At 37.5% G+C, this 27,733-nt stretch overlaps 2 protein-coding genes across 2 annotated transcripts in view; both read right to left on the bottom strand.

Moving 5' to 3' along the window:
• Positions 1-9,818: 9,818 nt before the first annotated feature.
• Positions 9,819-26,232, bottom strand: LOC136852632 (calsyntenin-1-like). Its single transcript, XM_067127563.1, has 15 exons — positions 26,051-26,232; positions 24,656-24,783; positions 23,194-23,380; positions 22,399-22,567; positions 21,887-22,078; positions 21,353-21,576; positions 20,364-20,531; positions 19,909-20,016; positions 19,377-19,449; positions 18,912-19,085; positions 18,330-18,462; positions 17,550-18,036; positions 16,996-17,266; positions 14,119-14,291; positions 9,819-13,631 (listed from the first exon to the last, which is right to left on the bottom strand). Exons 4-15 carry the CDS (start codon positions 22,463-22,465, stop codon positions 13,467-13,469), a joined length of 2,235 nt encoding a protein of 744 aa, XP_066983664.1. The 5' UTR covers positions 22,466-22,567; positions 23,194-23,380; positions 24,656-24,783; positions 26,051-26,232; the 3' UTR covers positions 9,819-13,466.
• The window catches only part of LOC136852241 (calsyntenin-1-like), a 7,674-nt gene continuing 2,583 nt past the window's right edge, over positions 22,643-27,733 (bottom strand). Inside the window, exons 2-5 of the mRNA XM_067126691.1 lie at positions 26,051-26,208; positions 24,656-24,783; positions 23,194-23,380; positions 22,643-22,675 (exon numbers count right to left, since the gene is read on the bottom strand). Of these exons, the coding sequence (XP_066982792.1) occupies positions 22,643-22,675; positions 23,194-23,380; positions 24,656-24,783; positions 26,051-26,208 (506 nt within the window). The remainder of the gene's footprint in view (positions 22,676-23,193; positions 23,381-24,655; positions 24,784-26,050; positions 26,209-27,733) is intronic.

Below are 27,733 nucleotides of genomic sequence, written 5' to 3'. Positions count from 1 at the left end.
AAATTCTGTAAATTGTCACAATCAAGTCAATCTGACTAAATAAATGCCTAAAGGCAACCAAAACAATCTAAATACTTCACCGATACTTCATGGAAATTAACCAGTAAAGCCTAATAACGTCCAAAATTTACGCTGCTGCTTACAACCTTCGTCGAAAGCCAGCAGAAATAAATTGAACCTTCTTGCTGTGTTGTTCCTCTTCTTCCCCAAAAGTGGGTGGGGCTAGCTACTTACACTAAAAGCAAGACAATCGCTACTGCGAATTTTCAAATTTTAGCTGCTGGTTAATAGAAATTGATAGCTATGTAATTACTTAGTAAATTACTTATATAAAACCGGCCGTTAAACTTTTGCAAGGTGGTTATGGTAATAGCTACCGATGGTAGGGGGGGAAGCACCGCCCACCAAGTCAGTGCTCATTCAATTCTACGCAGTTTGCCTTTTGGCCCAGGTAAGAAAATGAGGGGTGGTAAGAGGTGGGCCCTTTATGTAAAGACCTCAGGTTTGTATGTTAGGAAAAATACAAATTACTTTAAAAATTTGTTATTTGTTCCTACACAAATACATACCCTTGGTCTTTACATATAGGAGACTTACTTTTGGAGGGAAGATTCTGAGTAAATCTCTGAACTGACTGGTAGTTCAGCAAACCCAGGTACTCTTTTCCTGGTCATGAAAGAGCAAAGGAAGGAGACCATACCTCAGATCTATAGAAGAAGAAATGTTTAGTCATCAGACTTGCAGGCATTTCAAATTAAAGGAATGTAATATCTTTGAATCGAAAAGGTTTGGATGAACCCACAGTGTTGGAGACTATAAAGCTAAGCATAACAACTGGTTTGCTCATGGTCAATCCCACTCTCCCCTTGCTGGAGAGAAGGAGGGATTTGCATCTACTAATCCAAATGGAGCTAGATTAGATAAGATCTTTAGTCATCTAGACCGCCTGCATGCATGCCTGTCTAGTATGTGATGGCTCGTTCACTATTCTTCTGCCCACTGTAAGAGGAAAGAAGACAGGAGAAAGGGAGGAGGCCAGTCCCTGCCTCCTACCCGCCCCACACACACACACTTACTTTCTCCTTGCAGCCGCACACCTTAGGCGAGATGCAACCTGTCCCTCAAGAGCTGGGTGAACTACATGACTTGAGCATCCACCACAGGATCCAAGGAAAAGGAGTCAAAGGACCTATGGGCAACGTCCCAAGGTAAAAGGAGATGAATGTGATCTGCATGATTACATTCCATCCTATGAATACTTGACCAACAGGTTCTTCCTGAATGCGATGGACAGACTGATACCCCTGGCCTCGAAAGAACTGGCTCAAAACATACTGATGTCCATCAGTAGTAAGTGGCAGGGTACGCTCCTTTGATCACCTCTCTAGTCAGGGAAATGACAATTTGGACACCGTTTCTCGGCCAACTCGAAGCTAACGAACGAGTTGTTGGCAGTGGGTTGACAGTCTAGTCTATATGGAGGCAACATAGATGACATACTGTCATTGGAACCACAAGACCACAGAAGTGGAATGATCAATCTCACTGATCACCTTCGAAACTTAGAATGGAGAAAGGCGTAAGCTTCCAGATGTAAATGGATACCAAATAAGTCTTGCTTTGTTCAAGGGTGTGACGAGACAGAGCAGAACGGCACCAACTTCAGTAAGTCAAGAAAAGGACTATGATCAAGCTTCTCCAGAGGTTGAACGAATTTCCATAATTCAAGGTGCCAAGATCAACTGTCCTTATCTCCTGACTTCAGCGAATGAATTGTTGTAATTACATCCATCTTGCTTGGGATGTGTGTGGTTGGCCACTGCACTGAATGTTCTACTGTCTGCTCATGTACCTAAACTGTAATAGAGTAGATGAAAGGACACTATGACCTTTTGCTGACCATGGCACTACAGTGATGTATTTGCTATCACAATGAGGAGTGTATCTTTGGATCTTTAGACTCTTGAAAGTCTAAAAAGAACTGTGCTTAAGTTCCAAGAAAGGAAGTGTAGGAGCCTGCTGGCCTGGTCAAAGTTTGGAAGAAAGAAAAAACTCTGGAGCAATATGTTGGTAGAGTTGCTATCAACGGAGTGCCTATTCGGACCTTGATACTCCTGAAAGTGTTTTAAGATCCACATAACATTCTCTCCCTCTCGGGTTGTGGATCAACTGGTAATTGCAACAGCAGCAGCTACTACTTACATCTCCCACTCTTCACAGGGGGAGTGTAACTACATCTAGTCAAAAGAAATGGAACTCCTAGACACCAGTTCTTGACCGAGTAGAAACCAAAAAAAAGTTGTCAGAACTTAGTTTGGAGGAGCTGTTGATCTCCCAATGAATCAGGCAGAACGACAGGAAGTTGTAAGCTCAGACTTGAATCATGTATGTTTCTAACTATGGATGCAAAAGACGTCTCCTAGACATCAACAGAATCCAGTACTCCAAGAGGTCACCTATCCAAGTAATGACCAGATCAATCACTGCTAACTTCACTGACTGGACGAGAGGCGATATTTTCAATGTGGCATGGTCGATGGCTGTTATGCCCACGGTCCATACAGACAGGGCCAAATAGTAACAGCTTTGGAATATCAAGATTGAAGGACTAATTGACCGTCTTCCTAGATCGAAGAATTCTTTGAAACGTCAAGGTGTCATGACAAATTGTCACTAGCACTGACCCTAGTGGCTGAACTTGTCTGTCATACAGCCATCACCCTGGAATGTGTCTGGTTGACCGTTGTGCTGGTACAGCCACCATCCTGGAATGCGTCTAGTTGACTGCTGTGCTGAGTGTGCTGTTGCAAACCCGTGTACCAGCACTGTCAATCGAGGAGATGATAGGACACTAGCCCTGCCCCCCACTTGTTGACTAATATAAGGAGCTACTGTGGTACCATTCCTAACCCTTAATGGACGGATCCCCACACTAGAGGATCTAAAACAGGTTTTGGGTGGTGGACAGATCCCCTCTGAGGAGGATTAATATTATGTGCCATACGATTTGTCTGTATCGAGCAGGAAAGAGTTTCCGGTACTTCAATGGCCCATAAATGAATTGTGGCAACCAAAGAATTCAGCTCAGCTCGATTGTGGGTGTCTTGGGAACTTCAGTATTGTTCCTTACTTGGAGGGGGAAATGTCTTACTACTCTCTCTGCCATGACGTCTTTTTATTTATTTTCTCATAAATATACCCAGGGATTACTGTAGGTTTTAGTTCTTATCTTTTATGATATGATGTCAGTTATAGTTGTAATTTTGCAAAGAGATATTGGAGAAAACATGTATAAATCCAAAAAAAGTTACTGCATTTCTTGATCAGTAAATTTACGTAAGTATTTTACAACAAATATGCTCAGAATTTGTTACCGATTTTAGTTCTTTTCTGTTATGATATTGTGTGAGTTGTAATTACAATTTTACAAAATAAAATAAAATAAATTATTAGAAAAAACATGTATAACTTGGTAAAATTTACGAGTGTTTTGTACAAGAGGCACCACACAGGGTTGTAAATAGTCACTTTCAGCTTCCCGTGGAAGGTAGAGAAAAATGTTTAGAATTTTTTTCTTACATCTTGTGCATTTGCATTATCTTCCTCTTTCCAGTGATGTGTTTTTTTTCTTAAATTGGCCAGCCTTGAAGTTTGCCCTTTCTGGGACCCCTCTTTCCATCTTCAAGAATCAGGCTTCATCCTTGTGCTAAGAAGAGTATTGCAGAGGAGGCCATTAGGCTAAGTCCTCTCACCTCTCAGAGAGGATGGGAAGGAATTGGGAGACCTTGTCAAAGACCAGGACCCCTCTTTCCACCTTCAAGAATCAGGCTTCATCCTTGTGCTAAGAAGGGTGTTGCAGAAGAGGACACTGAGGCTGTTGTACCAAGGAGTAGGCCTGATCCACAGATATACGGAGCTGGAAAATAATTCATATCGCACAAGGAAAAAACCTTGCAAGGTCAGTACTGATTGATTCCTATTTTGGAAGCATAGGATGGTATGGGTCTACAGAACTTTAATGTAAATGAAACCAACCTGTAGTCGAAAACAAGTAGGAATCCAAAGAAACCCATGCTAGCAAACTGTAACTACCTTGGCTCAGGGAGTTGAAGATTAATATTAGTCTAAGAGCAATCAAGTGTCAAGGTTCGAATGTAAACAGTGAAACAGATTCCTTCCTACCTGTAAAATGTCGAAGTCTCTGGCTGAACACAAGTAAAAGACCGTCAATTCATGCAATAGATCCCGTGGGGGTCTGATAGAACGAATTCATTTGTTCAGCTGTGTTACTGAAATGGACGTTGGGTACTATGATGAAAATGACCGATGAAGGCCATAAAGTATGTTGGAAACCGTCTGGAAGAATGATCCACCTGTTCGAATGTGTTGGACATTCGTTCAGTGATGTGGACTTTTACTGAAAACGGATGCTGACTACCACCGGTGAATAAGACCCCATTAACTTTTGTTATGAAGGACATAAAAGTTGGCACGACAATCCCGTTCGCTTGTATGTAGATAGTAGGGCAAGGACCATTGGCCGTTAGTACGGTAAGGTCTGTTGGTCATTACTACGGTCGATTGCCTGTTACTATGGTAAGGTCCGTTAGCCGTTACTACTGTAAGGTCTGTTGGCCATTACTACAGTAAGGTCTGTTGGCCATTACCAGATGATCAAGCTAAAACACTAAGTTGACCCCCTGTATTCATGGGGGGATATGTACCACAACCACCCGTAACTAGCTAAAATCCGCGAATACTTAAAACCCTGTCTAAAAACACTTATAACTGCCTATCTTGAAAGTTCAAATACCAAATGTACAGTATACCTATAGTATCATCTTACATCAAATATACCTTAGACTATTATCCTATTACTATAGTATTAATCTTTGATATTATATAATTACAAAGTCATCTTGAACATTTTACCCTTAAAAATATATATATGTATGTACCTCTAACCCTTCCAGCCAACAGGAGAGAGAGAGAGAGAGAGAGAGAGGAACTGAGTTACTTACATCAGTTAAACAATTATGTCAATAATACAGTACAATATATATTATGTATATTTCTATCAACCACTCTCCATTTCTATCTATCTATTCATCTCTCACCTTTGGAGAGAGAGAGAGAGAGAGAGAGAGAGAGAGAGAGAGAGAGAGAGAGAGAGAGTGGGCAACACTTTCTACCCTTCATGTTCAATATGTCAAGATATTTGACATATTTGACAGGTTATACCCTCCCACCTCGCTCCAAAGCTTTCGGACAAGACTGGGAAAAAGGCGAGTTCCTGCAGCCAGAGCGCCGCTTCGGCCACATTCATGTCGACGTCGTCGGGCCCCTTCCCCCATCAGGCGGGTCCAGATACCTCCTGATGGTGGTAGACCGCTCGACAAGGTGGCCCAAAGCCACACCTATGCAAGAAGCCACCGCCAGCGCGTGCGCCGAGGCCCTGCTTTCCAGTTGGGTCAGCCGCTTCGGTGTCCCGGACCACATCACAACCGACAGGGGGCCTGCCTTCCTGTCTGAATTATGGTCCGCCCTGGCTCAGCTGCTGGGGACCACGCATCACACCACCACGGCGTACAACCCGGCGGCCAATGGCCTGGTCGAGCGGTTCCACAGATCCCTGAAGGCGTCCCTCATGGCCCGCTGCACCGCCGAAGACTGGAAACATCAGTTGCTGTGGGTCCTCCTCGGTTTGAGAACCGCCCCCAGAGCCGATGGCACCCTGTCTGCAGCCGAAAAAACCTACGGAGAGTCCCTCGTGGTCCCGGGCGAACTTGTGACAGAAGATCGCCACATCCCATCACTGCAGAGGCTCCGCGATGTGGTCGGCAAGTTCGCCCCTTGCAAGCGCACGTACACTGGCAGGTCGGCCACCTTCACACCACCAGAACTGTCATCCGCCACCCACGTCTTCATCAGGGTTGACGCCGTCCGCCCGCCACTGACCAGGCCCTACAGGGGCCCCTTCAGCGTGCTGGAGCGGAACAGCAAGGCGTTCCTGCTGGCACTCCCCAGGAGGAACGATTGGGTTTCAGTAGACCAATTAAAGCCCGCCTTCCTGGAGGAGAGCACCGACGTCACCGCAGCGCATCCCCCGCCCAGCCACCCTTCCCAACACCCAGGCCCCCGCAAATGGCAGGCATGGGGCCGTTCCAGGAAGGGCCCGCCCGCACCAGCAGCCCAGCAGCCTCACGCGCAGGCCGCCCCTCCGTTGTCCTCAAGAAGCCGTGGCACCCTTCAGCTTCCCAGCAGATAGCCTACACAGATTAGTCAGACGTGTCCCACGTCTTGGGGGGGAGGGTATTTGTAAAGTCACCACATCGACGTCAGCGGAGTGCTTCGGAGGCGTCATTAATTAAGTCTCCGCTGAGCAAGTTTTCTTTGGTGACTTCCCACTTTCTTTGCACACAATTCGTTACGGCTAACGTGCCAGGTCACGCATTTTCTACCATTTAAACTTTATATGTATTTGTTCAACTGTCACAAATTATGTATCGTATGTTTCTTTATTCGCAGGCATCAAGACTGTATCCATATTGGAGTTCTGTATGTTTTTGTATTGTAAATTGTACTTGTTCGCTGTATATTATTGTTAATTGTTTTTGACCTCAGGTCACACTCAATGTCATTGTCTTCCACTGTTCGGCGCCAGTCGGCCGCTATATAAACTGCCTGAATCTGTAATAAACCAGCAGTAACTTTTACCCGCTCGTTTCTTTTGCACCTCTTACAGATACATATTACATATGCATAAAAATTCTCTCATCTCAGTGAGAGGGAGAGAGAGAGAGAGAGAGAAATTATTATTTTTATTATTTAATACTATAATTTAATCTTATTAAACTTAATATTTGAAAATTAGTACTGTAAATGTATATGTACTGTAGGTACAGTACAGTATTTAGTCACGAAAATATGAAAATACAGAATACTGCTGCATTAAAAAATCTGTGAAAAGATGTTTCCATAAATAACATGGGTAGGTTCCACAGAAAAATCCACAAACAGGTGAGTCTGCGAATAGTGGGGGTCAACTGTACGTGGGTTCTTGCCTTTCTAGATGTCCACATAAGTCCTATCAATGCTCTCTGCTCGACAGAATTGAATGGGGCGGTGATTGGACGGGAATTGGTGCTTCATTGTGGTATGGCTGAAGGATACCCAGATATTACTGCAAGTGCAATAAATGCAATGTGCCCCTTTAACTAGTATCATGTCGTGAGCAATCCTTATCTTAAAAGTATCTATAATCTTCATTTGAAATAAATTGTACTCTACCGATATTCTCTAATTAAAATCATGTAAGATTAACATATTTTATTTTAAAAAGCCTGAAAAACCATTCCTTGTAATATAAGAAACTTCTTTCATTTGCATAATTAAAGAATAGACAATTGGATAAGTATATAAACAAAATTGAAAATAATATAACTAAACAATACTAAATACTGTCAGCAATAATCAAGGTATTTCGTTTAATTGTTTGAGAAAATGTAAACAGTAGGCTATCATAATTATATTCAGTATGAGAGAAAAACTATTAAAAAATAAAAAATTTACAAACCTACACTAGCATTGTCATATGTTTACAGAGCAGTTGAATGTATTACAATAATACTTTTTACTGACACTGAATACTCTCAAGTTTGCCATACAAACTCTATGCTGACTGCTGGGGGCCCTGAAGTTGTTTACCACAAGTAACTGTTAAAAGGTAAAACCTAACCTTATTCCAATAACCCTACTCAATACTGTAGGCTATTGCTTAACCTAACCATGAACTAGACTAACCTAACCAACCCAACCCCACTTCACCTCAACTTAACCTAACCAAACCTGAATCTGAATTATTAATTATTAAAAAAGTTTAACCAGACCACTGAGCTGACTATCAGTTCTCATGGGGCTGGCCCGAAGAATTTGGATGAAATGACAGGTCTACGCTAGAAGCCTAGCGCTGGGACCATATAGGTCACTCGGTATGGTAATGAATGAATGAAAACTAAATTAAAAACTGCACAAAGGCATATGCTCTCATACTGGTACACACTCACACAAACATTTATTCTCATGTTTCCATATATACTCACTAAAAGGGTATATTAAAATTCAAAATAAATTAAGTCAAATTTTACGCGTTTTAAAATTCATTAGGTTTTTGTATTTTTATTATTTACTTTTTATATTTTATCAATTAAACCACAATCTGAAATACATATGAGACCAATGGCTGATTTTCAACATTAGGGTGACAGTGAATTCAGGACATTTCCTAAGATATGAGAACAGCTGTTGTAATATCAATTACCACCATAAATGCCAAAAAATTGTATAAAAATCAAAACACCTCGGTCAAATAATTTTCAAGCAAACTAGGCCAAGAATGTCTTGGAGAAAGGTAAAAAATACCCGGTGGCCTATACTTAAAAAAAAAATAAATGTAATCTTCTATTAACAAAAGCATAACCATTCCTTTGAAAGAAAGATATTACTCACAATAAAACATTACAAATGCTTACACTAGGCTAGATCTAGTGGTAAGGAAGGCCGAGTTCCAACTCACCACCACCTGGATAATCTGGGTTCTCCTTCCCTTCCTTCTTCCTATTGAGAGCACTGATGAGGTTGTACAGTTAAACCTTGATCACGTCTGGTAGTTAACCATTGCTCTCAATGTGCAGTTAATGAACAAAAATCAAGATCAATGTAACATCCTACAAGATAGTCAACTGAACAACTCAACTCGGTTGATATCTGTCTGGATACTATAATATTACATCCTGTAACTCAAGGATCCTTGGTCCGTGATGTCAAAATCGTCGTCCGTCAAGGAGTAATCAAAGGATCTTAAAGTCGGGTTTGCATTTCTCCCTATTCGTGACTCGTTTTCCCTTACTACCATTAGATTTATGGGAGTTTTAAATATTTTTTCTTTCAAATACAGATATTTTAAAAGCGCTCACATCGTTATTCGATCAGCAAAGCATGTTTTATAAGAATAAGAAACATCATGAAGTCGTGGTGGTGGGGAATTTGATGTTGGAACTTGGGCGAGGTCAATAGACGGAATGTATGAAACACTGACAGCGGACTACCGGCGACCGGTCTTCGATTGCCTCTTCTTGTAGGTGCCCTCACAAGTTTATATTTCAACAACACAACCAATTACTAACAAGTCTCACTGGGAAACGACTGCCGGTTGTATTTCATGGACAGCAAAGATGGAGCATGTTTTGCTGACATTTTTCAACAGAACAGCAGATACCAAATTTAAGCGAAGAAGACGAATTAGAAATATGCTATTTACGACATTACAGAATCACCAATGCCTCTTGAACAATAAACAATTTTGTCTAAAAATTCTCAATTTTATGTAGCTTTCTCTTAGCATTATTGTGTGCTGCTGTCCTGCAATAAAACAAAATAAAAATAATTGATAAAATAATTTTTTTTTATTTTCCTATCTCATTTGCTATCATTCTCACACTTTCACTTTCTTGTTTCTTCAAACGGTATTGTTATCCACTATTGTTCTTTTTTCGACTAGGGTATTTTTCACAGAATCCATCAAGGTTTTCAAATGCATCGGAAATTCTTCAAAGGTCTGCGACCAAGCATATTGTTTACAGCATACTTCACATATGGTGTGACTTGTTTCACTTAACTTCCTGAACAGAATATCTTTCATTATTAGGAATACAACATGCTGAACTAGGCCAGCAAGCTGACATCTCCATAAAGCTACGAGGAACATCACGCCAAAATATGACACCAAAAATTAATGGGGTAAAATAAAACAACACATAGTGGGTGTAGGTGTTTATTGATGACGGATTACAGAAGCCAGGGGTTTTGTGCAGACTGCCTACACCCAGCGGCCAGCGCCATCCCAACCCTGTGTACATAATGTTGACCACCAGCGGCACCTAAACCTATCAATGAATCTTTTGAAAGGAAATCATGACTTTTGAATAAAAAGGAATCTTTTGCATTATTGCATCCAACTGAATCTTATAACTTTCCGGATATACAGCACCAATGAAAAAGGTACCCTGTACTGTACTTGAAGTACAATTAAACTGTAAATTGTTTTATAAACTAAGTTTTGAAGTATATTATTAATACATTAAAACATAAGGCTTACTTTTAAGGACTGATATGTTGCCAGAGAATGGGGAATGGGTTCTTTGACTCTTTATTTGCACTCATTATCTGAAATGAACTGGAACTGTTTTTGGACAAAGTGCAACTTCTGTATGGCAGATTAGTGTCACTGGTGCAGAGCTTTCCTTTTACAAATGGCTGCATTACAAAATTCCCAGCAGAAAGGTATCAAAATAAAACTATCATGATTTATATTTATGAGGTTCTAACAAAACTGTTTATGCTGAAAGAAGCATTACTGGACACTTGTAAATTAAAACAAAGCAACAAGGCAATGAAGCACAGAGAGCTGTTAAGGAAATTGTGAGTTTACTTTTTCTCTTGTCAGGCAATGGCTGCATGCTGCTCTAGAATTCTACCTGAAGCAATTAGTAAGAATTTTGGTTTTCAAAGGGAGGGATGCGTGCCGCTTTTAAAACAAAAACCTGGTCCTTTAAATCTATGGCTGAGAACAACAAAAAAGCTGTCATCATCTACAACGGAATGTTACAGGTCAATTACTGACTTCTTTCAGATTATCCATACTTACATTTTTTTTTACATCAACACTCTGAACACTAATTTTATAAAGGAAATAACAAGTTAAACAGCCACTGCAACATGTGCAAATCTTGAATAAGTGAACACAGGTACAGGTATTAGATAGTAAACACCATGCCCCCAAGGACTGAACTAAAAAATCAGAGAGAATTTTGAACAGTGAGGAAGATATTTAAACTTTTGTGTTTTTTATAAAAAAATTTGTAACTTGCAAAATAACACATGCTGTACTGGATGTTTCAAACTGTTATGGGTGATGAATGACAAGAGTCTCCTAGAATTTCTGCAAGAAGCATTTCTAGGTTTTAAGTAGGAAATGCTGCACTCAGAACCTAAGGGATGCTCTGTCAGTCACCTGTTGTCTCTCCACATTTACATGTAGGATAATCTTTTGATTGTTATTACCTAACAGCTTGGAGATATCCTGGCAAATATATGCTGCCATATGAACGTCAGGATTACAGTACAATTGAGAAGCGACGTAGGAAAGGTATACGATGGGAATCATTGTACATAAGTGAATTTACAAAATATAGAAGGCCTTCCCAAAGTGCTTCAGCTAACATACCTTAACAATAGTTCCTCAAAATAATCTGAATGATTAACAATTGACATCAAATGATCTAGCAATTATGAAATTTGACAAAATGACTTGTTAAGTGTGAAGGTATGTTCTACCTTTCCTAAGAGTAGGCCAACTATGTCATTATTCCGATATATATATGTATATGTATATATATACCAACCACAAAAGAACCTAATTATTGCTCCCCTCACACTGTCAGACAAGAAGCTATTTTAAATTTACAGCTAAAACACTGATTTATACAATCATATAATCAAAATATGAATCAGGAAAACTTGTCTTCCACTGTGAGAATGAGCCAATGTTAGAAGTCAATCAACTGAAGTTAAATTGGAAAGGATTTCTTTTCCTAACTGATTTATAAAAGATCTAACACAGACTGTCCTCTCATATTGACCTAAATGCAAAACTGGAGACCCAAAAGTTGCAGTATTGCACATTTGAGTGTTCTCCTTAAAAACGAAAGACTATCAAAAGAAACCTAAGAGTTATGACTTCTGATATGTTGAAGTTACTGTGATAGCTTTGAGTGGAAAGATTCAGCAGAACAATCCTAAGTGGTGAGATGTGCAGGAAGCTAAAATGTCAATCAGAGAAGAGAGTCTGTGCATATGTGTTTAACACAGCGACAGGTCTCCCAGATTGGCTGAGGTACCCTGAGGTCTACAGACACGTGTACCATCAATGCCGCAATAGCAATAAAGTCAATAGCTCTTCCTTCCATAAGTACTAAGGCCTTCACAGAATAAATAGGATCTTTCACACAAAAATATACATACAGTATTAGACAAAATATTACTACAGTCAATTATAATAATAATAATACCGTACATCTTGGGATCCTAGACTGCCATATTTTGTGACAATATGTAACTACAGGCTCTCTATGGACAAATTCTGAAGGCTCTCATTCCTTCATTTCCTCTTACAGAACAATATAGGAGAACTATCCCTGTGTCGGATGCCAGTTGAGGTTTTTGTGGCTTGACAGTCAATATATCACACTTACAACACTTTGTTCATTTACCTGTCACCCACATTCCGGCACCTTAGATTAATCTGTTTTTTCTTAGCAAAATTATTGTAATTTTCACATAGCTTGTGACTAAACATTTTATTCTGGACTACAGTGGACTACTAAATACATACATTATATTTTTCTATATTTATTATTCTACAAAGTAATGATACCAAATAACAGGCAGGTCAAGATATGTTAAAACATGTCTAAACATTCCGTGCAGTGCTACCTGGTGTTCAGAAAAGGCAGCCTGAAGCTGCCTCCAAACCCTTCAAACATTGGACTAATGTGGATAACAATTCTCTATTGCCTCTCTTCTAATATCCCTTCTTTATGATCCAACTTAAGGAAATTCTATTCTTCCAAACAATGAAATGAGACTAGTCTCATTTACAGTACTTATTAGTACAACAGCCTCCAGAGTACCATTTTAGGAATCAGTCAGAAACACCTAAATATAAAATCTTGCTTTTTAGTGTGAAGTAATTTACCTGAATTATCACTTTTGCCTTAATAGTAATACAGAGTATATATTTATGTATATTTATATTATATATGTATATGATCTTTCCAAATCCAAGCAATTGTATTTTTATCTCATAAACAGTTGGGAGGTGTTTGAATAGTCCAATTCCATGACAGAAGGTAGACATCTGAGTGACTGTGTCACTTGTATGATATGACATGTAATCAAATATTTATTTATTTATTTTTTACAGAACTGGGGATAATATAGTACCTTAGTGATATATTAACTCCACATTCTCTGAGACACTAAGATGGACCCTGTACAAAACTGGCGACTTAACGGCAAACATCTCGAGAGAATTTTCCGTTTGTCTGTGATGCTGCTGCTGCTGCTGCTGCTGCTTCAGCTTCAGGATGAAGACTGGTTTCATAAAAAGCAAAATGTTTAGACTCTCCTCCAAGAAAGTTTGGGTTAGTTGAGAAGAAACCAACTTGTTAAGAGTGATCATCAGTCTGCTAAGCAACTATTACATCTTGTGAGTCTATAGAAAAGTACAGTTGTTATTAAACCTAATTTGTGTAAATATGGAGAGTCTAGTCATTTAATCCCTATAAGAAACAGTCCACTGTGTCCCGGAGGAGGATCTTCTTAACTTATAAGGTAATGTAATAAACTTAAATTTTGAGATTTGAATCATCCCACTCCAACTCTTTCGGTTTCCCTTCGTCTTCATCCGAAGAGTCCAGATCATCGCTGTAATTATTCCCATCATCAGAGGAGTCATCGTCGTCATCATCGTCTTCCCTGAGACGCTGAGTCTCAGCAAGTTCGAGTTGTTGCTGTTGAACAAATTTTTAAAGATAAGATCCTGCGAATCATATTCACTCTTACTGCATCAGCAGTGGCAGCAGTTATGAGTACGATGTGATGTTTCTTGATGAAAGAGAAGAGCATTTCTAAAACAAATCAAAAGGAATCTAATAGTATCTGATCCACTGATGCTTATTACTGATTTTGGTATGTCACAAGTGCTCCAATATCCAAGTGCTCCAATATCAGGGTGCCAGATAAATAATGATTTGTCATTGCTGTGCAGTTTTATCATAAGAGTGTGTGTGCCTAACATAGCTATTGTAAGAGCCATCAAAGCATACAAAACAAGTTCTACAAAGTTCCGCCATTCCTGTTTAAAGCTGGAAAAATGGTCATATTCAATAAGATAATTCATCTGTGACTATGTTTTTTTCTCTAATTTCCATTAACGGAATATCACAATAAAAAGAAAAAATTAAACTTCTTCAAAGTGTAGTAATTGAAATCTCTCACCTCCATTGGGTTGACAGTGATGTTCAGTGAAGAGTCATCCCAAGCCATTTCGGCATCTGCAACATCTTCATGAGTGTGGCGTGTGTGTGCGGCACGGACGCGAATCACTCCCAAAACGACCATAAAGACAAGGAATCCAACGCATACGACAATGATGATGGTGACTGCATGACCTGAAGATTGACAACGAATCAGTATACAGTACAGGGTTAACAAAACAAATGCACTTACACTTTCAGAGATCTTTACAAAGTGAGAAAACTTCAAAGATGAACTTTTTCCAGCTAATATCCAGTTAGTATACTTGTTAGATTCCACAAACTACACAATTTCTTGTCAAACTATTATTCTTTAATACTGTTGAAATCATTCAAATACCTGCCCTAAATCTGCTTGGAATTATTGCCTGAAATTCCCAAGTAAACTATTAATAATCACACCTCAAGGGACATTTAGGTTAATATTAATTTTGATTCTGTGGTTACTTTTGAACATTGAATACTTTATTCTAAATTGTATACCAGTATGTATATTGAGACCTATTCCATTGTGCATCTATACTGTAAAATGGTATACATTATTCCTAAAAAATTAAAATCTCGCATCAAACAGAGTTAGATGTTTAGAGTACTGGTCTATTTCACCACAGTAAGCTTTCTGTAAACTGTGAGGTTTCTTAACTAATGTACCTTTTCTCTGTAATTTACTAGCAGAGATATACAATATTACAATGGAAACTCCTGTCATTGCAAATAACAATATTCTGGTGCCAAGTTAAACCACAAGTAGAATCTTTAATGAACGGTCTGAAAATTGACTTAGGTAATCCGTACAATTATGAGCCAGCTCTACCTTTTAATACAGTACTAAATTATGACAATCTTGTTATAATCTACAAACAGAAGAATAGCAATGTCTGTACTGTATAGTTTCCAGTTCCAATATGTCACTGTAATCTTTCTCAGTATATCAAAAGAAATCAGTAGCAAAGCAAATGATTTTCTAGTTCACTTGCAAGCTCATACGAGAGGAACATCTTCCTTAATACAAAGTAACTTCTGCACAGTCACTAGCCTATTAGGAAACTTTTTATGTGAAGATAAATGTCCTTCTAATAAGCTTATATTTTGTAACTGTGCTGACTAATGCATTCTCTTTTCTCTGATGTTTCTATGTTGTAGATTCTAGTGAAAACTATGTGCATTTTACAGTGCAAGAGAAATGATCCAATGCTGAGCATTGTATACAGTGTTTATTAGTGCATAAGTAGAGAATCATCTGGGATTCTTGTGCAAATTAATAATGATAAAGGAGAATCCAAGGGTTCAATTTCATAAAACCAGTCATGTATGGTACTTAAATTCTTCTTTCCAAGATTCTGCATTATTGCTGGATTATAATTAGTGAAACACTGAATATTTCACAATCCTGAAAATCACTCTTGGATTCATTCCTTCACTTTACAGTGTTACTCCTAAAGAGATGCTTGTGGCGTTCGATTTCAAGCAAAATCTCACCCGCGGCAAGAACAGCAGCCTGTGTCCTGCTGCCCCCATACATGTCTGTTGGCCGTAAGTGAGGCAGGGTATCAGTGTTAACTAATATTGCTGTATAGCTAAAAACAGTACTGTCTCTTATTCTGTTAAATAAAAACATTATGCATATAAAGCTACAATATATGACAATATCATAAGCTTATATTAATCTTCGTTAGTGTTCATCTTGATCATCCAAAATTTAACTGGATATCTGTTATTTCTACAGAAGTCTGTGCACTAAAACACTCAAGGATAGATTACAGTAGTTGGGCAGAAAAAAAAAACTGAATACTGAGGGCTGCAGAACAACAGGCAGTAATCATTATTACCCTGCACACATGAGATCGGTGTCCATATACTAACAAATGTCAGTTAATAAGGGGTCTTCTACTGCACAGAGGATCTAACAATACAATGAAACACACATATAAATTTTCCCTTTTGAAAATATTACTAGGTGTATATTATTCTGGCTGTAGTGATTTGTCACACAGTGCTTGGATAAAAAAATTAAAAGTTAGGAATGCTCAAAAACTGCAATTCCAAATACCATAAGAAAAAAGGACAAAGTTAAAAAACTTAATTTCTAATTCTCTTCTTTACCCTGCTTCTCTGACTAATAGCTTAAGGTTAATTTTTTCCAGCACTGAAGTCTGAAATTGACAAGTGCGCCTAAAAAGGGTTGTTAAACTCAGGCACTCTCTTTAAATTTAACAAGACCTACATGATTAAACCCCTAGCCAATTCTTGATTTCAGGAATGAAGGGTTTGAATTCTCCACTGCATGTCTTTTCAGCACATACAAACATATGAATTTTATTAAAGTCAATTGAAATGAATTTGGCTCTTCATGAAGGAAGCTACAATAGACAATTTGCTAAAGTAAAAAAGTGCAAATCTAGGAGTAACTGGAATTTTGAACATAAGTCAGTTTACAAAAAGTATGCTCTTGGCAAGCAGTAGTTTAAAACTATTAACTTGTTGAAGTGTTGGACTAAAATTCATATATGCATTATAACAAAAAATATTTTGTAATTTCCACCAGGTACTTTTATAGTTTTATTTCATATATACTGGAATAAGAAGAGATAAAATCTGTGATTATATACACACAACCACCACACTCTGAATACTGTAATGCACATTACTTGAAAAAGTTTACCTGGGAGCTTTACTATAATACTGCAGCTGTATTAAAATGTCTTTCTAATGAATACACAATGAAGCTGATAAACTTTACTGCATTTACTACAGCAACTAATATAGCTCCAGTGAGCATTACAGCTTATGGAGAGTGCTCAAGTTATATGCAATTCAAGCATATTGATTCATTCATTACCTGCACTGTTGACTGCCACTCCTTCCATAACATTAGAGGTGAAGTACACATCATTTACAGTGTGGGCTGGTTTGAGCTCTACATGGTGGCCAGAAAGTTTAGCATGTGCTGGAATTGGAGGTGGGTTGTGATGGGCAACTTGCACTTCAGCAGGCTCATTCAGGGTGGACTGGTGCTGATGTTCATCACTGTGCACAGCAGCGGCACCAAGTGGGCCACCAATCACACCAATTCCTTTATCGACGCTGAGCTGAGGATGGATAACCGTTACCTGTGCGGAGGAATTTTAGATTTCAATGAAATACTAAAAACTCACAAATTTATACTTAATTATACTTAGTGTTTAACATGTGTAATGTTGTAATCCCAAGTTACAGTAATTTTTTCCTTTACTTACTGCTTTTTGACAGATTTTCAGTAATGAATTATAAGCAGGCTTGCAAAATATTGTGAAGTACATATAGTTAGATACATACTTTCTTAAAGGCTACATGACAATTTCTATGAGGAACAGAGAGAGAGAGAGAGAGAGAGAGAGAACAAAACAAACTTACAGTCTGAACATATTCATTGCTGGTGAATCTTCCTCCAAGTTCACTGCAAGAGAGCTTGAATGCTCTGTTCAAGTAGTATGCAGGTTTTCGGTTAGCATAGTGAATCTGGCGGAGAATAGACTGATAGTGGTGGGTGGTGTGAGCTCCAGAGATGGTAGCTCCTTGCCTTGTGACAGATGCTGCCAAACCCAGTTCAGCGATGAGATTGTCAGGAAGGACCAGTGTTTCGTGATCAGGGTTAAGGGGTGGGTACACTGATACCACACATTCATCCAACTGGCCACCAGGAGTAGGTGCTGTTGCTTCCTCTGCTGCTGCCGAGAGGTAGACTCCAATGTCAGGGAAGACTCGAAGACCCTGTCTGAAACTTTCGTATTCTTCAGCAAAGTTTGTTGTGCCATTCAGCTCAATGCTGGGCTGGTGTGGTTGCATCACGACAACAAAGCTCTGAGCTGTGGCAACTTTTAGAGCCTTTCCAGAGTCACACCTGTAGCAAGAAAACAATAGATTATACAGATTTGGTCAATAACTTCATTATATTTGCTAATGGTTGCTTATCTTACCAGTCTCTAAAATGTGCTGTGACCTTGTATAATATTAACATCATTTCTAATCAAAATCAAGATCAAATGCAAAACCCAAAAAGAAAATTCTTTGAAAAACAGTTACCCCAACCAAAATCAAGATCAAAGGCAAAACCCAAAAAGAAAATTCTTTGAAAAACAGTTACTCTAGTCAAAATCAAGATCAAATACAAAACCCAACAAGTAAAATCCTTACAAGATGTTAGTGATGACAGAAACTGGGCGGCGTCCAGGGGTTGGGAAGTCTCGGCCATTCACATAGGCAACTCGACGAATCAGTGTTTCCAAATTTGTGACATTGTTACCTTCAATTGTGATCTGAGTCATCTCTGAAAGAGCGGAGCAAAATAAAGGTTATTAAAATTGTTACTAAACTCCTAATTGTTTCTTTTTAAAAACTATTGCTTTCCGGCATTAAGAAAGGTGAAAGGTGTTTCAGTGACTAGTGAAACTTATAGTGTCTATGTTAAGCACATTTTCTTTGAATGTACTCGTTTCATTATTCTACTCATGCACTTCAACAATAGACTTTGTAATGGTGTAGTAACAATGTAAGCTGACACTAACTGCTGTATGTTTACCATTACTAAATGCTGTGGTCAGGGTCATTATCAAGAGAAAATATAGCAAGAATTATGTCCAAGGTAACATTAAAAAGCATTGCAAAATATAGATGATGACTATTGTTCAACCGTAAGTTAAAAGATGCCTATTTGTAACAAAACTACAGTAATATGGTCTACTTCTTCAACATCAGGGAATCTTCCACTAGACTCACCATTGTTTGTGAGCAGCTCCATGCTTGGTTGCAGGAGTTCCATAGCTGGAGTATCAAGGGCCTCCTGGCAGCGAGTAAGGCAAGAGAGGACACGTGGAGACTCCAGGCCACCAACTAACACGGACAAGCCAGCAAGGTACCCAGTGAGCCCATGCTTCATTGTGCTTTCTGAGCCTGTCGCAATAAAAATGATTATCATTAACAACCCTTCTGGGAAATTTCTGTTCTTTAATGTTAACCAATAAATTATTGTCCAAAACTTGTAAATGATTTAGTTGTTAAAGCTGATATGCTAGAGTTAGTCTTTCAAGAATTTCAAGTTGATAAATTATAAAGATAATGATGAAACTTTCAATACGAACATTTACTTTTTACAGTCAGTTTGATCATAAAAATTGGAAATAACCAATCAATCAATGATGTACGGTACTAGGTATTCTAAGCTCACAATAGAAAAATTTTTACCTTGCCAACAAGCTCCAACAGTCATAGTTGTGTTGATTCCACGGGTTGGGTGAAGAGGCCAGTCATCGATGACCTGAAATTACAGAAATAATAATAATAATAATAATAATAATAATAATAATAATAATAATAATAATAATAATAATAATAATAATAATAATAATAATAATAAACTCACAATGGTGTAACTGTAGATATACACTTAAATATATATGCAATGCGAGCTTCAAGCACCTGCTGTATATATTTTTAATATATATCTACACTGACACCATTTTGGATGTCTTCATTGTAATGATTCATGCTATTATGAGAATTTTATGAATAATAATAATAATAATAATAATAATAATAATAATAATAATAATAATAATAATAATAATAACAACAACTGATTAGGATGAATGAGTACTAAATATGCTTGAATGATCTCTTCTTTTACACTACTCAAAAAAGCTTCCAGGTTACCAGTGCTTAACAAGATAATTTCAACAAACAAAATATGAAAGACTAAAATGATAAAATAACATACCTCTGGAGATTCTCCATTTTCAGGTCTGAAGATGTGCCCATCAACATACAAAGTTACTTCTGGCATTTTGACGTGAACGGAATAGTGATGCCATTCATTATCACAAACCTTCAGGTAAAAAGAGGAAAAAAGTGTTTAAAATTTTTTCTGTAAATAAAGTCATTATACTTCCATTTCAAACTTTGACTGAAAAATAAATACTATGGGTTTCAAATGAGAATCTAGAAATGTGATTCAGAGTTTCATTAGACCTCTTTAAACACAATATATGAAAAAATCTATATAAAATCTCTAGTAATACTAACAACCAAAGACTTATATGTCACCTACAGATGGAAGATATTATCATTAACAATATATAGTCTTACCAAACCACTAAGCTGATTATCACCACATTATATATGAAGTTTCCACAGTAAAAAGCTAAAGCATGGCAAGACAAACATTGCATCTACCTGAGGAAGTTTCCATCTCCATTCAGCAGGCTGGAAGGTGTTGAGGTTGGCTTCAGTGTAGTCACGTCTCAAGAGGAGGATGAGGCGGCAGTTGCGCACGAACAAGGCCATGTGGTGGCGGTTCATCTTGTGGTCATCTGCATTGCAGAGAATGTGTTCCTTGGTGTGCTGAAAGTATATCAAGAAATGATGATGACTTAAAATATTAGTTCTTCCATTACACTGACAGATGGAGAAGATCATCAAACCTTGCACAACTGGAGACATCATACTTTAAGATAGAGTAAATGTTAAGAATAACTTTATAATTTAGATGTATGATCCCTCACAGCCAATTGTCTAAAACAATACCACCGCACTACCCTATTGTCTCTTCCCAATTGTTTTTCATAAGCTTTACGAACTGATTAATATTTAGCAAAAGCAAGTATCTTTGTGAGACAACCAATAGGACCTAAGCGGTGAGTCTGCATACTAAATTTCTTTATTTCTAGATGATACAGTCCTATCATTTTATCACTTGTGCTGCACTAAACTGGAAATGCTGTAAAATCCAAATACAATGCTAAAATATATTGAACTACAGATAAAAATTTAAGTCATCATGCTAAATAGGAAAATTATTTTGTATAAACTGTTTAAAATTCTAAGCCCATACCTGGATTTATTCACCTAAATAAACTTTCCTATAGCATACAAACACTTAAAACATTGAAATAAATGAACGTGCACAGGAGAGAAGATATATATAAAGGTTTCTGTAAATTACACTTGGTAATCAATGCAATACACATAAATTACATTCTTTTAACTAATGTTATATAATTAATTACCTTAAAAAGATTCACAATTAACAAGCTACTACCAGATAACAATGGTTCGCATTTAATAATACCGTGTGTAAGATACATATAATATAAAACGAAATACATTCTGACAAGTTTTGAGCAATACCAAATATTAATCTTATATTCAGAGGAGTTACTTACCTTATCAGCATTTGGATGAGACTTGTGCTTCATCCAGGTGGAGATGGTAAACATGGAGGTGAGATTATGACTAAGGACTGATTCTGGGATGACAGCACCAGAGGAATCTCCTTCAAATTCGTAAATGAGGTCACCCTCGTGGCCTTCATCAGAGTGCAAGCCAGCTGTCCAGTCTTTTCCAGCACCAGGGGCAGGAAGCAATTCAATGCTAGAGGAACTTGCTCCTGGATGTAGGGAATGTAATTAATTAATAAAGTGACTTACTTAAACCTTCATGAACAAAGTTATATTATAAAAGCCTTGTGCTCTTGCGTATGAAACCTTCATGAACAAAGTAACATTATAAAAGCCTTATGCTCTTGCAAATGAAAATCTGTTAGTAATGCCTGTTAAAAGCCTTATAATATTCAGTAAAACAAACCACCCTACTAAGCATATTTACTTTTCTTCTTGGACTTCATATGTAAGGGAAATGGAAAAATAACTCTTAGAGAAACAGCAACAGAAGACTGGTTTCATTATCCCACCACTTACCACACATTTTTCTCTGAGCAGCAACAGAGTAAGTGTCACGATCACATCCCTTGCCAATGTGGTTTGTGGTGAGACCAATGCGAGCCTGGACGCGTTCTACGTGGCAGGGAACATTACAGAGTTCCAGAGAGGCTGAGGGAAACAGCTCTTGTCGACCAGATCCGGGAGAGTATTCAATCTGTTCGCTGATTCCTGATGAGAAGTTGAATGAGGTCATAAGAAATTTGGGATTTTCTTTTCATGTTAATAAATTGTGAGCTATCCTGAATAAACATTTGAGAAGAAATATGAATAATCATACTACACATACGTACTGGCCTTTTATTTATTCATCTTTAGTACTACAGTGAGACAAAGATATATCATACCACAGCCACCATAAAAAAAATTCTTTAAGGATCTGGTCTGACACACTAGAAACTATATAAATATTCTGAACTGTTGGCATTTCCAAAGCTAAACAAATTTAGATGCCACAAAGGAATAAAGTACAAAGTTACCATGGAACTAACCTTTCCATCCAAGATGACATACGCGGTTGACTTTTATGGTGACCATGACTGGCTGTGAACGTTTCATCCCGCAGTCGTAAGCGACCACAGAAAGTATGTGATTGTGTGATTTCTCATAGTCGAGAGGCTCAGTGTTACGCACAACGCCTTCGCTGTCGATGCTGAATGGCTGCAATAAAAAGGATATTGTTAACTAGGATCAAACCTGGATGGCAATTAACAAAAGTTGATTCAGAGCAAATCTTCATCTGTTACCGCCCATTAATGAACTTAATTCCTGAGTCATTTCAATGAGCTATTTCCTTGAACTTTCATATTTCAAAACGGCATCTCTTTCACCAACTCTTCACGTGGCCCATACTTTTCCAATAGCACTCCGTATTTCATTCGGATACTGAAAACTCTAATGCAAAGCAGATAAAATTAAGAGTACCAGTTTCACGATTCCCAAGTGTTTTGCAAAAAAGAATGTGCCACATACAGCAATTCTCTCTCTCTCTCTCTCTCTCTCTCTCTCTCTCTCTCTCTCTCTCTCTCTCTCTCTCTCTCTCTCAAGAGTTTCATATGGAGCTTTGCACCTCTTTCAATAATTGTCAACAGCCTTATCCCCTTAAATCTTCATAAACATGTCCAATCGTTCTTTCACCCTATTACTATAGTTCCAAGTACGACTGCCTATCTCTCCTCCTTCATCTACTTCTTCCTATAAAAAAAGTATGACGAATCCTCTTACTGGTCCCAAATACGACTTCCTCTCTCCCTTTACCTTCTCACTATAATAATCGTATCACGCACCTGGTCCCTCGTGATGAGCTCATAGCGGCAGATGTCTCCGTACTTGGGTGAGCAGTCCTGGTCATCAGCCTGAAGGGTGAGGATCTCCTCGTAGAGGCGTCCTTCGTCAACACCCACGACGTAGGAAGGTTCGACGAACACTGGGGCGTACTCATTCACATCACTGACCTTCACGTGCACTGTGACACTGTGGGGGAAAAGATAAAGACATTTTATACGACATATTACAGGCTGGGTTACTTATACTGAACAATGAATCTCACATATACATTGAGTTTGCGTAAGCAAGAAGCCCATTTCTTGACGTATGCAACAAAAGCAAGGCCATAACAAGTAAATTTCAAGAGTCTCTGAATTAATCAACTGAAAAAATTGACTGTCTTTATAACTGCAAGATTCGATTTCCACTAAATAAGTATACCAATTTGTTAGCATATACAACAAAAGCAAGACGATGACGAGTAAATTTCCCGAGTCTGAATTAATCAAGTGAAAAACTTGGCTGTCTTTACAACTGCAAGATTCGCCTTCCACTACACAAGTGATACTAATTTGTCAACTGAAAAACTGATTATTTTAATGACTAACAAAAAAAATTCAAGAGGCTCTGCATTAAGCAATTGGAAAACTTATTAACTTTACGACTGAAAAGTAAATTTCAAGAATCACTGAATTAATCAACTGAAAAACTTACTAATTTTACGACTGGAAAGTAAATTTCAAGAGCTCTGAATTAATCAACTGAGAAACTGATTAACTTAACGATTGAAAAGTAAATTTCAAGAATATCTGAATCAATCAACTGGAAAAACTGACCAATTTTACTATTGTAAAGTAAATTTCAGGAGTCTCTCAATGAATCAGCTGGAAAAACTGATTACTTTTACGATCGAAAAGTAAATTTCAAGAGTCTCTGGATTAATCAACTGGAAAAGCTGATCAACTTTACAACTGAAAAGTAAACTTCAAGTCTGAATTAACCAACTGATAAAACTGGTTAACTTTACAACTGAAAGGTGCCATTTCCACTCACTTGTTAATTTTACGATTGAAAAGTAAATTTCAAGTCTCTGAATCAGTCAGCTGGAAAAACTTAATTTTACGATTGAAAAGTAAATTTCAAGAGCCTCTGCATTAGGCAACTGGAAAAACTTACTAACTTTAAGACTGAAAAGTAAATTTCACGAGTCTCTGAATCAGTCAACTGAAAAACATTAATTTTACGATTGGAAAGTAAATTTCAATCAGTCAACTGAAAAACTGATTAATTTTACGACTGAAAAGTAAATTTTAAGAGTCTCTGAATCAATCAACCGAAAAACTGATTAACTTTACAAATGAAAGGTGCCATTTCCACTCACTTGATTCGTTTTACGACTGAAAAGTAAATTTCATAAGTCTCTGAATGAATCAACCGAAAAACTGATTAACTCTACAACTGAAAGGTTCCATTTCCACTCACTTGCGAGATTCGATGCCGGAGCAGGAGACGGCTGTGATGTCGAACTTGTAGTTCTTTCGTTTCTCGCAGTTCAGTGGTCTCTTGGTCAGCAGCTCTGCTTCGCCGGTGTCTGGGTCTCTGAGCTGGATCTGTGGGCAAGATGTTAAACGTTAAGTACACGGTGGAAACTTGCAACTCTGGGAAAACCGAAGCAGGAATTGAATCCTAAGATACTGATGACTTACGTTATTAAATGAATCTTCAATGGAACTGATTTTATTAGGCCTGGCAATGGAATTACATTTTCTCAATCAACTGAAAGAAGCTTAACAGTTTATAAATGAGGTATAATTATAGGCATCTAATTATAAATGAGGTATAATTATAGACATCTAATTATAAATGAGGTATATTTATAGGCACCTAAATCATAGGATCAGAAGGGAATAAAAATAAAGAAATAATTACAATAGTAACAAATGCTGGATTAAAATATTTCTATATAGCTATATAAACAGTCCATACTGAGTTAAAAAAAATGGCTATAATAATAATAATAATAATAATAATAATAATAATAATAATAATAATAATAATAATAATAATAATAATAATTCATTAAAAAGAGTGGTAGTTTGTGTGAGCTGAGCTTATACTGTGCCTCCTCAATATGGCATACGAGTATAAGTTTCTTTGTTTCAGTAATTAAATCATAACGCAGCTGACCTAAATAGGTACCCCAGGTACCATTCACCCTTTGTCAATGGTAGTGTGGACTACCGAAACTTCGGTCAGCTGCTTTACAATTTACCTGCTGAGACGAAGAAACTTATACGCCATGATGAGAAGGTGCAATATAAACTCAGCAGCATACAAGCTGCCATTCTTTTCAATGAAGTATCTCAAATAGGACCTTCTTCAATAATAATAATAATAATAATAATAATAATAATAATAATAATAATAATAATAATAATAACAACAATAATAATAATAATAATAATAATAATAATTAGGGAGGGGACCTGCTCTGAGGGTAGTAGCGTTGAAAATTATGGCCGTTTCCACGGCATTTAATTTGTATAGCGTCTTCTCTATTCCTCTAACAATCTTCTATTCATAAGCATGTAGCTGAAGAAAAGATTGTAAGACGAACAGAGAAGGCGCTATACAAATTAAATGCCGTGGAAACAGTCATAATTTTCAACGCTACTACCCTCAGAGAAGGTCTCCTCCCTAATTATTATTATTATTATTATTATTATTATTATTATTATAGAAGAAGGTCCTATTTGAGACACTTCATTGAAAAGAATGGCAGCTTGTATGCCGTGGAAGCAGCCATAATAATAATAATAATAATAATAATAATAATAATAATAATAATAATAATAACACGCACAACGAATGACTTACCACAAAAGGTGCCTCTCCGTGGTGCTTGTTCACAATCCTATAGGAGCAGACGTCAGGAGTGGCTCGGATGGCAGGCTGTAGCTCTACGACGGTGTCATCCTCCGAAACCAGGCCGTGGTATCCCTCCGAAGGTCGGACGAGGTCGAACTCGGGCACTCCTGAAGGAGAAACCAGATGCGATATAAATATAATGAACGAGAAAAACTGCGGTGACAATTATATGTCGTAAGTGTGCAGAAGGCTCTTGAGAATATCAATTTGCATTTCAGGATAAACTCTGTACGTCTGTGAGGAAGTAAAAATGGAAAAGGAAATACTAATAATAATAATAATAATAATAATAATAATAATAATAATAATAATAATAATAATAATTATTATTATTATTATTATTATTATTATTATTATTATTATTATTATTATTATTATTATTTACTCGTCCACTTACCGCCACAATATAATTCATCAAATGAACAAAACTGTTGTTCCTAGGAGTGGTCAAACCGCGTGGTAAAGAACCAAGGAAGGTGGTAAATTCTTTAAATATTTTCTTGAATAGTCCTTACAATAGAGTTGGGGTAGTTTTAGAAATACAGGTAATATTGGGTAAATATTATATACTTTTGTGATCTTTTCAACACAGCGCAAAATGTTAGTCTTTACGAAGCACCAAACATTTCCCTTACTGAACTTAAGCGTCACACTAACAGCACCCATAACATTTACTTTACTAGAACCAAAAACGTTTACTTTAAACAGGAAAATTCTTTTAAATTTACAGAGCAAAAAGTCTACCTCAATAGAACACAACATTAATTTTTAACAAAACTCAAAACGTTTACCTTAACACAACCAACAATGTTCATGTTAACATAACTCAGAAAGTTTACTGCAACAGAACTCAAACGGTTTCCCTTAACAAATCCCAAAAACATTTAACCTATCAGAACTCAAAAGTTTGCCTTAAAAATAATCAATACCGTTTACATGAACTGAACCCAAAGTTCCGTCGTAACAGAACTAAGATGTTAACGTTAGTAGACCTCAAAACATTTCCCTTATTCACTGAACAATAATGTCAACTTTAACAGAATTCAATACATTTACCTAATATATTATAGCATAACAAGTTTACTTGAACATAACTCAAAACTTACCTTAAGATACACGACAATTGGCACCCCCCAAAAAACAACCTGACCTAAAAAAACTCGAAAGACTGACCTTAGCAACACCAAGAAAAAAAATTAATCAACCATAAATTTTCACGTTGACAGACCCAAACCTCAGCACTGAAAAGACTGCCCTAATGAAACCTCAAATGTTACGCGAACGAACCCCCAACTTTTTTCTTAATAAAACAGAAAATATTTAGCAACACAAATTTACGCTTTACTCTGTGAAAGCCGACGAGACCGGCACATAGTCGTGTTGTACCCCCGCCCCCGTTCAACATCCCCCCACCCACTCACCCTGGGCCACCCCCGAAACCCTTCCCTTCTTTTCTCTCCCTCAACAATTGCATTAGATTAAAACTTCCTTCTAATTTTAGCATAAACAAACACAGCAGCGCATTCAGTACACAGGGCAACAAGGCAAGCATTTACATACGAGAGTTTCTGGAGTAAAGAGTAAAAAAAAAAAAAAAAAGCCGATGTGTGCTTTTCATTAATTGACATAAGT

Source organism: Macrobrachium rosenbergii, chromosome 25, assembly GCF_040412425.1.
Source record: "Macrobrachium rosenbergii isolate ZJJX-2024 chromosome 25, ASM4041242v1, whole genome shotgun sequence".
NCBI lineage: Eukaryota > Metazoa > Arthropoda > Malacostraca > Decapoda > Palaemonidae > Macrobrachium > Macrobrachium rosenbergii.
Note: the sequence above shows the minus strand (reverse complement) of the source record. Positions and strands in the feature narration are given on the sequence as shown.